Genomic DNA, 10,159 nt, shown 5'->3' with positions numbered 1-10,159 from the left:
TCCAGAACCGCCCCTGCTTATACCGCATCGAGGTTCAGGTTCCCACAGGTAATCAACTCAAGTGAAAGATCATGTCAATCAATCATCATGGCTATTTTCAGCTCTTTATTCAAGGTACAGGCATAAAACATTCTTGACTGTCGTTCGAGTGTTTAAAAAAAATACCAAAAAGTAATCCACTCAAAAAGAAGTAAAATTTCAGTAATTTTTGTATTGTGCGCACTCATCTTGTCCTAAGCAATCAGACCCTTGCTGATGTCACACCAAGCTCCGTTTCTTATTCCATATTGCTACCCTCTTGTGGCGACATCTTAAAAACACAAAAAAGAAAGCCAAAGAAAAAGCAAAACACACCATGTGTTTTGTGTAAAACGACAGATCGGCGATAGAACAGCACCAGACTTCAAGCAGGATATGATCTGCTCAGTTGCACTTGGGGGGGAAAAAACCCCCAAATCAAAATATAAAAGCACCACGGTTATATAAAATTAAGCATCGACTAGTATATTTTTAAAAAAAAAACTCAATTTGAGAATGATGAAAGCATGAGCAGATTCTTTTTAATTTTTTTTTTTTTTTAAGAGAATGATTTACGGCCTGACATTGACTGCATAGCTGCCCTTGAAATCTTTAAAAATGAATGAATGGATGTCAGCCGCCAATATCTTGATGCCTGTCCTGTACGGGACAAACTGAAACTGGACGCGGACGCGGTTGTTGGGAGACAAGTTGGGAAGTCTGAGGGAACAAAAGAACGATAAAGTTAATTCAATTCAGTTATTATGATTGTGTCGCTTTATGTGTGTAACGTCATCAGATTCCGTGTGGATCGGTGAAACTGGGATCGTGGTCTGACTTTTTTCTAACGTTCTACGAGCTCCCTCTTGAGTTTGAAAGGGCTGCTTTCAAACCAAAATGGCCTATCGCTGACAGGCGTCATCGAGACTTTTTCGTCCATCTTGTTATGATGGATGCATGTCAACCCAATTTTGTGTCGGTTGGAGAAAGTGGTGTCAAGGGCTGATTTTATTCCGCTTTGAGGCACGGTCCTTGTCCTTGAAAGGACTGCGGGGCCTTGGCTGAGGTCTTACTCTGGGATTTTGTTACCTGAATTCCAACTCCTGCCGCAAGAGTCCGCTTCCCGACAGGCTCAGCGTCATGCCCGTTAGGGTCTCCTGCAGGGGGTTCATGAAGATAACCTCTCCGTACGCCACCTGGTGCTGCCGTACAAAACTGTTAACCTGCCACACAAGCAAATCAAGTTCTTTCATCAACATTTAAAGCGGGTCCCCGAATGACAACTGGAAACACTCAGAACACTTTTTTTTTCATAGTATTCTTACGCACGTTAGCGCTGACACACCTAGTGACATGGCGACTAGTCGGCTGCGCTGCTTTCGTGTTTGACTTTCACATTGTCCACTGACAGTAAAGTCAGAACGTACATGAAGGCGCAATTTGCACCCAAAGCCAAAGGAGGAGTCAGGATTTTACAAGCGCAAAGCTGGATTCTTGTCTTTTTTTTTTTTTTTTTTAATAAGTCACAAGAAAGAAAAAAACAGTCACAATATTATGGAAAGAACGTTGCATTTTTTTTACCCCGACCCCCAAAAGACTAAATGTTAGAAGATTATAATCATATACTTTCTACAAAAATGTGATATAAATTTAAAGTAATAAAGTTGAATAGTTGTCAAAGGGGGCAAAACAAAATCAATGTTTAATAAATAAAAGTCAGTATATAAGTAGAATGAGTTTTTTTGTATTTTAGCATAACTCAATGTTGTTGTCTAAGATGACAACTTTTTTCCATTCAAAAAAAAATCACAAAATAAACTTTTTTTTCCTTCATTTAAAAAAAATTCTAGTATGGCCCTAAACAATCTTTGGTCTTTGTGTATTGCCGCAACGAGGAGGGCACATAAAGGAGAAATACATGCCGACTTAATGGAATGGTTAAAACGTTTTTTATTGCTTTTTAAAAAAACAAGTGAGGAGAAAAGGCAAGTTTGGTGTGGACTTACAGTGACTGTGACGGGAGGGTCATGCAGTATCACGTCGTCCTCCGACAGGTACTTTTTGTCGGGATACTTCTTGTCCGTCACCACGGCCGACACCTTGAAGCTGTCGGCGTACATCATGTGCTTGAGGTACGAACGCACGGGGATCACGATGGGTATTGTCAGCTCTACAATATTTTCCAGCCAAAAAAAAGCATGTTTTTGCTCAATGTGTCATCGTAAGAAAGTGCATCAGCAAAATAATTACAGATCTGAAAAGCTCTCATCGAGATGATTTTTTCTTTTTATCTGTTCCTCATCAAGATTGACCCTCCAAAAATGTTTTGCTCACTTCATAAATACATTTTGGCAAAATCATTGCAGAACTGAAAAAGACCTTTAATTGAGGTATGATACCTTTTGAGGTATGATACAATGTGGTTTGTTGCAAAAATATATTTTTAGCCAATACTAGTCAAATTAGGCCAAAAAAACAAACAAAAATAAAAAAAACTAATGTTTTGGTCATCGAGTCAGTACGCACAGACTGACAAAATATATACTCATATTGATAAAATCATTACAGAGATGAAAAAGCCATCACCACAGGCTTTAATTTGATGTATGACATGCTGTGGTGGTGCAGAGGTACCGGGTTCGATTCCAGCTCCGGCCTCCCTGTGTGGAGTTTGCATGTTCTCCCCGGGCCTGCGTGGGTTTTCTCCGGGTACTCCGGTTTCCTCCCACATTCCAAAAACATGCATGGCAGGCTGATTGAACTCTCTAGAATTGTCCCTAGGTGTGAATGTGAGCGTGGATGGTTGTTTGTCTCTGTGTGCCCTGCGATTGGCTGGCAACCGATTCAGGGTGTCCCCCGCCTACTGCCCGAAGACAGCTGGGATAGGCTCCAGCATCCCCCGCGACCCTAGTGAGGATTAAGCGGTTCGGAAAATGGATGGATGGATGGATGGATGGACATGCTGTGGTTTGTCGCAAAAAAATATATATATTTTGAGCCACCAAAAATTGCTCTGGTCAGTTTCAGAATTTGCGGGGCAAAGACTGATCCGGAAATCTCAAATAAAGACCTTTAAATCGAGGTATGACGAGATGCAATTTGTGGGAAATGATTTTATTTTGTCTTTATTTCTAGTTAATTTTTTTTAACCCCTTGTCAAATTTGACTCCCCACAAAAACTATTTTGATCATTGACCTCAGAATTTTTTAAAGTTATATTTACAAAAAAAAAAAAAATCACACAGCGAGAACTTAAATTTGAGATGACTCGATGTGGTTTGCTCGAGAAAAAATAAATAAATTGGGGTTGGACTTGAACACAAAGACGATGTTTTTAAGAGTTTGACCTCGGAAAGGGTGCAGCGTCCCCTCCTTGACTTCGGACTGGATGGTGGCGACAAAGGTGCCGTTGTAGTGCATCCCATCCACGGTGATGCGGACGTTGAGCTTCCTTTCCACTCTGCTGTCGCTGCTCATCACCAGCTTCATCTGGACGTCCTTCCCGTACTCTGGTACCGACGTCTGTCCCCGCCCCCACAAAACAAACAAACAAACAAAAAAAAGTAATCTCCCTCGTATCTGTGTCATGAAAAAGCGGCAGCGTGAAAGGCAACAGCAGGAAGCCAAACCTCAACAAGTTGTATGATGAGCTGCGGCAGTGGGCGCGGTGGGGTTGGCGGTGTGGGGGGTTGCGGGGTGCCTCTGTCTGGATCGCTGTCTTTGTCATCGCTGATGGCGTACCTGAACACAGCCCGCTCCGCTTCCGAGCCTGAAACACGGCAGCAGGTTTGCGCGTCAACTGTGTGCGTGGCTGGGATATGCGTGCGTGCTTGCGTACGTGTCCAGGATACTCACCCTCCCTGTGCTTGTAGGACCTGGTGATGTCCAGGCGCTTGTTGTAGCCCACAGCCTTGGTGGAGATGCTCTTTCCGACTCGCTTGGTGTCCGAGTACATCTTCACGTCGGTGCCGTCAGCTTTCGTCTGAACATGCGCACGCGCACACATGCGCGCCATTCAACGAGCGCAAACGCGACTTCGAAATGTCAATTGACTCGTCGTCTTGCCCCTCACCAGCCAGTCGACGCAGTCTGCGTTGACCTCGGCGAAGACGAAGGGGACGTCGTACGGAAGCTGGGTCTCGCCATTAAAGATGGCCACCAAAGAGGAGGGGCCGCACTGGTACAAGCCTGAGCCAAACAAAACCAGTTAACAGGTTTGTAAGTCAACAAGACAGCAGGAAGAGGGAAGACGAAGAGTAACAGAATCTACAGTATGATGACAAAAGTACTGGGACGGCGTGAAAACGTGTCACTCGAGTCAGCGCACTGATGGGAGAAGCGCGTCCCAATTCTTTTGAACGCCTCGCACGAGATCGAGGATGGCATCGAGGTGAAGTGAGACGATGCCGAGGCTGACACCAAAGACGACAACGGAGGACAACACTGTGGCCTGACCGTCACCGGCCTCCTGCGGCGTAGCATCCAGAATCTGCCAGCCGTCATAGTTGCCGTTGGCCTTCAGGTCAGGACGCTTCATCCACGACTCAACCCACACGTGATAGTTCCTGAGGGGACAGCAGCCTTTTAGGCCATACAATACGTACCCGCGCACAGAGCTACAGAAAATTTTACACTGAGCACAGGTGTGTGTGTTTGTGTGTGTGTGTGTGTGTGTGTGTGTGTGTGTGTGTGTCCGGGCGTGTTCTCTCTCTCTTTGGTGAGGCTTTTTTTAATGGCTGCATTGGATGATGTCATTCTAGGCCAACACAGTAAACGAAGCACAACCCCCGGACGATTGCTTGACCTTCCTTCTTCTGTCTAATGGCCGATTCTATAAGACCAAAATAAATCATACTAATCAATCCCCGACGGCCCGGTAGTCGAACGGTTAGCGCGTCAACCTCACAGTGCAGAGGTTCTGGGTTCAATTCCAGCTCCTGCCTTCCTGTGTGGAGTTTGCATGTTCTCACAGGGCCTGCGTGGGTTTTCTCCGGGTACTCCGTTTTCCTCACACATTCCAAAAACATGCACGGCAGGCTGATTGAACACTTTAAATTTTCCCTAGGTGTGAGTGTGAGCGCGGATGGTTGTTTGTCTCTGCGTGCCCTGAGATTGGCTGGCAACCGGTTCAGCACACCACACAACAACGCCACACCCACACTGACCAGATACTGTCGTTGGACTCTTTGCGCCTGGCCCCCTCGTCGGCGTGGTAGACGTCGATGGTAAGGCTGGCGTCCGTGTCGTGGGCCGACACGAAGTTAGAGACCACGCGGGTGGGAACGCCCAGCAGACGCATGACTGAGGGAAAACCCAAACGGATTTCAGCAAGGATGCAACATGTCGGCCAACCGGGCCAAGCTTGAAGAAGCTCTCCGGCAAGCTCCGTTCCATATGTCGGTTAGCGCTGATATTACCTGAACACATGACGCCGGCAAAGACCCAGCACTGGCCGTACTTGACCGTCCGGAAGTTGTTGTTCTTCCACAGGGAGAGGATGTCATGGCTGCCGCTCCAGTGGGACGGCGACTTGCCGCCCTCAAAGGAATCCGACCAGTTGCCCATCACGACACCTCTGTCGTCCGGACTGTTGATCTAACCGTGCGAGCGCACCGCATCAGCACATACGGTCCAGATCCGGCCGCCTCTACCTGTCCCAGACCTACCATGGCACTGATCACGCGGCCCACATAGACCGGGTCGCTGCGGGAGGCCAGATCGCCGGCGGGGTTCTTTCTGTAGTTCAGACTCTTGTCCAGGATGTTGAGGCAAATATCAACCATGTCGTCTTCAAACTGCACAGGAAGGAAGGAAGAGACAAGGAGGACTGGTTGAGATTCACACTCGATACAAATATCTCGGTTTCGGACCCGTATGCGTGCGCGTCTTTGACATACCTGTCCAAAGTCCCATTCGAGAGGTGAAATGTAATTTGCACTTCCTCTGTAGATGACTCCTTGTTCATTCAGCACATATTCTTGTCTCTCCTGCTCATCCGCCAAGAACACCGAGTCTCCTGCATAGCCCCACCCCCCCCCAAAAAATGTATATAAAAAAAATAACAATATATGCAGTTCTGTATACACTGCCTTGAGTATCAGCAGCACTGTCATAACAACTTGCATCAAATTGTATTCCTTCACTTCCATGCGTCTATTATCCCCATTTCATAGCGTGTGGAGAGTATATTCCATTTCTTTTTTTTTTTGGCCAATCAGATTTAAGATTCTATGTGCTGCCATCTCAAATAATCTGCCCAATTTAGGGCACTGGAGCCTTAAATGCTGGCACGTGATATAGACACTATTGACGGCAGGGATTTTATTGTTTTGTTTTGTTTGTTTTTTTCTCTTCAACCAGTCAGATTTCAGGACAAGTCTGCAATTTTCCTTCCTTTGATTGGTCGAACAATGCTAGCGAGTCTGAAATGTGCTCTCTTGTTTTTTTATTTCATTTTGCAAAGGACAGTGCTTTTTCAATTGCGCTGATGATGGTTAGTTTTCGCCAACTATTATAACCTTGCTGAACCCAATCAGTCACGTGACTATGCGCTTCATACTTTTTGACCGCAGGTACTGAGGGAGTGTATAATAAATGAGTACAGAGACAACACCTGCTTTTGAAGTTGAATTACATGTGCACGCTCATTAGAAGTTGCATAACATTTGGAAATATTCCATCTTTCAACATTTGCACTTGTGGTTTATAGACCGGCGCAGCCTCAATATTTCCTTCCTCACTGACAGGCCCAATATCCTTCCGCCTTTATACCCTATGGAACAGGTAGGTAGGTTGCTAACTATTGCTAACCAGCGAGCGAGCGTGGCCGAGGAGCATACCAGAGAACCAGGGGTTGTAGAGCAGCACGAGCGTGGTGACCGTCTTGTCCTCCCCCCACAGGGTGGCCTTCAAAGTGTACCTGCCGATGGGGGCGTCCGCGGGGGGCGTAATGACCACCGGCAAGCTGTTGGCCGACGAGCCAAAGTCCAGCTTGGCGGTCCACGCGGCTTTGGCCGAAGCCCAGCGGCCGCCCGTGTCCGGGATGCCGAAGCGACACGAGGTGCCCTTCTCCTCGGAAGCGTGACTTCCTGTTGGATTGATTGACAGTTTGGCGCGTAGTCAGTTAGCGTCTTTGACATCATCTACTTAGCTGACTAAATTGGGCCGTGTTTTTTCTTTTTTTCTTTCTTCCTGAAATTGCTCACTCAAATGTATTTTTTCATTTTTATATTTCATACTGAATTATGATTGTTTTAAAACGCATTTATCGAATGAAACAATGAGGTCGTTTGATGATAATGAAACCGTGAGCCATGTAAAAACAAGTTAGTCACACAATGAATTAGCTGCGGTGATTCTGCCATTCTCTTGAAATGATTTGATGATCTGATTTGCTTTGATTCATTTTAAATTGGATTTTTCAATAAATCCCCACTTTTTCCACAAATTCATACGTACATCACAAATGAATCGGCAAGTCGGACAAGCAAGCGCTTACCCCCGGTGGAGGCGAGGAGGACGAGGGAATCGATGCCCTGCTTGAAAGGCTTGGCCAAGTTCAAGGTGACCCTGAAGGCCTGTCCCCTGCGGACGGTCAGCTGATCTTCGGGAAGCTCGCTGGTGCGATGCTCCTCGTGGTTGCGCTTGCCGTGCACGTCCACGCCCGTGAACACTGACGCGCATGACCGCAACAAAAAGAAGCGTTAGATCGTGCTATGCCAGGTGAAAAAAAATGCCTCTTGTGACCTATGCTCTTAAAACAGTGATTTTTAAAAAAAAAACATTTATTAGCAGGGGTATGTACTTGTGTATGTATGTTTGTGTTACCCCGGGGTGTGGTAATTATTGGGTTGGTGGGGTTTTTTTTAACTCTCACACAAAGTGGTAATTAACCTTCATCGATTTTAGTTTCCGGAGGCAAACACTTTGAAGCGTCACTGCTGCTGTCGACATCTCAACAGTCATAGGAATGAATGCAAGATGACAAAACCAACCTTGGCATGCATGTCTGGCTTGCCAAAGGTCATCTCAGGTGAGATTTGGATTTTTGCTCCTGAATAGTTTTTCTGCGAATAGCAAAAATCCATGTGCGTGTGTGTCTGTGGGAGGGTGGGGGGGGGGGGTCATTAAAAAAAAAGCACTGATAAAAGTTCAACATTTTTTCATGCAGAAAGGAAAAACAAGCAAAACAAAACAACCCCCCCCCCACACAAAAAATCTATATTTATTCTTAACTGAAAAAAAAGACAATCTGCGGGTGCCGAACTGCAAGTATGCAGAATTGCAAGTCTTGAATTTCCATTCGCCCATCTATGTTTTTTATTACACATTAGCACTAAGCTAATAGACTGTGTGGGTGCGCGAGGACGTGCACACGTGTGAGTTTTTTCCACAAATCAGAATGAGTCACATAGCCTTTGGGTCAAAGCCGCCTCCTCGCTGAGATAAAAGGTACCAAAATAACCTGGACCAGATCTTGCCATTAAATCTCAAATAGTTGAAAAAAAATAAATAAATCACAGTGTATGTAATGTACACATTTGATGGCTACAATAACTAACTAAATAAATACATGCCGGTACAGAAATACATTTTTAAAAAATGCATTTAGCAAGGAGGGGGGGGGGGGGAGAATCTGAACACTGAAACACTATTGGTGTTTTTTTTTCCATTTTTCATTCAAGAATGCACGTGTTAAATTAAAACTGCAAACAAAAACCAAAAAAAAAACTGAAAAAGTGTTCAGTTTCAACCACAATAAATCCCCCCAAAAGTTGCACAAGTTAAAATGGGAACAGTGTAAAATCTATTCATTGAATATATCAAAAAGAAGAACACCGTGATACCCGTCAAATTTGCACATTAAAATGTGAGTACGGCTCAAAGTTAAACTGACATTTGTGCTCCGTCACAGAAAGTCGTCGCCACCTTGTGCCAAAACTGGATTGCCGACAGCTGGCCAAATGTTCAAATATTTGCCGGGACATCCAAATTTCTGTCTTCAATGTTTTTGTTTTCTTAATTGGGGCTTAAGGGTTTGGAAAAAGGACTTGATTTTCACCAGGTAATAAAATGATTTAGTACAGCTGAAATGAGTTGGGATTATTTTTGACTCACCCGAATTGTTCAACAGCAAACTCATCTTGGCACGCCGTGTCGCGGTCTCTCGGCAGCACTCTGTTGCAAGACGACAGTGAGAGCCAGTTAATATCTGCAAAGCGGAGCGAGCCAGGCACCTCTTATCATTTCTCGGGAGCCAGTCAGTCAGGTTTTAAACACATTCTGCTGCTCCAAATGTCTTCAGATCACACCCCGTGGCTTTCGACCAAGCAGTGTCGACATTACATCTTGTTCCATTACTTAACAGTCAAATGCCTGTGATCAAATTACATTTGTCAGTTGCAAAGCCCGACAACCCTGCATCAAGCACACGTTGAGTCGATATCTGACCTCCTGGGGTCAACTAAGTTTTTTTTTTTTTGTTTCATGGCAAATCAGCACACTTCGACACCCACAGGCAATGTCCAAAAACTCAAATTCTCTGAACTTTTTTTTTCTTCCATCCATCTTAAATACATGCTTCAGATTTAGTAGCAATTGGACATAATTTCAAAGAAGAATCTTTTGAGGACCGCTGATAAGGTCCACAATGACCCAAAAATGTCCGCTTCAAACCAATGTGGATGACTTTTGTGTCTTTTTTGTATGGGGCTTCTTGACACTTTTTGGGGATCTACTGATGATGATTACATGTCAGTAAGTAGCGTAGGGGAAGTTTGTTGATGAAGGATCCCTGGAAATGGCCAAGATGACCTCAAATGTTCACTTCAGACCAATGTGAAAGGTGTCCTGTTTCTTCTCAGGCATCTACTCTTGACTTTTTGGGTGGGTCTACTCATGATAGACAGGTCTAGCAAATTTCAGGTTGCTGGCGCAAACTGGCTCCAATTGCTGAATTTGAAAAACATTCCAGACAGAAACGCTTGTCAATAAAGTATGCCTGGTAATGGTCCTAAATGTCTTCTTAACATCGATGTGCGAGACTTCCTGTGTTTTCAGGTATGGATTTTTTGAGACTTTTTGTGGGTCTAGTCATATTTAATGAATAAGATGTCATTGAAGGATCTCTGGAAATGGCCAA

The 10,159-nt window shown here is 44.9% G+C and overlaps 1 protein-coding gene across 2 annotated transcripts; it reads right to left on the bottom strand.

Annotated features, from left to right (window-relative positions):
• Positions 1–90: 90 nt before the first annotated feature.
• Positions 91–9,419, bottom strand: tgm8 (transglutaminase 8). 2 transcript variants are annotated; one of them, XM_086117806.1, is made up of 15 exons: positions 9,136–9,320; positions 7,517–7,690; positions 6,858–7,106; positions 5,916–6,034; positions 5,685–5,813; positions 5,436–5,613; positions 5,184–5,319; positions 4,474–4,583; positions 4,091–4,206; positions 3,874–4,000; positions 3,648–3,787; positions 3,366–3,540; positions 2,025–2,188; positions 1,108–1,241; positions 91–738 (listed from the first exon to the last, which is right to left on the bottom strand). In XM_086117806.1, the coding sequence occupies exons 1-15, from the start codon at positions 9,158–9,160 to the stop codon at positions 591–593; spliced, it is 2,124 nt and encodes a 707-aa protein (XP_085973932.1). In that variant the 5' UTR covers positions 9,161–9,320; the 3' UTR covers positions 91–590. The 2 variants fall into 2 exon arrangements, 1 of the variants encoding a protein (XP_085973932.1); XR_015101607.1 differs by lacking the exon at positions 91–738 and having other exon boundaries at positions 2,025–2,124; positions 9,136–9,419.
• Between the last annotated feature and the right edge of the window lie 740 nt (positions 9,420–10,159).

This window comes from Hippocampus guttulatus, chromosome 8 (assembly GCF_054856545.1).
Source record: "Hippocampus guttulatus isolate MCC_2025c chromosome 8, RoL_Hgut_1.0, whole genome shotgun sequence".
NCBI classification, from domain to species: domain Eukaryota; kingdom Metazoa; phylum Chordata; class Actinopteri; order Syngnathiformes; family Syngnathidae; genus Hippocampus; species Hippocampus guttulatus.
The sequence above is the reverse complement of the archived record's forward strand: the minus strand, read 5'-3'. Positions and strand labels throughout refer to the sequence as shown.

Bases quoted from the DNA above. Each gene is read 5' to 3' on its own strand.
- tgm8 (XM_086117806.1), bottom strand. From the start codon at position 9,160: ATGAGTTTGCTGTTGAACAATTCGG. The intron at 4,584-5,183 runs GTCAGTGTGGGT...CTGTCCCCTCAG, and splicing joins GAGTCCAACGACAGTATCTG to GAACTATCACGTGTGGGTTG. The intron at 4,001-4,090 runs GTGAGGGGCAAG...GCGCATGTTCAG, and splicing joins CAGACTGCGTCGACTGGCTG to ACGAAAGCTGACGGCACCGA.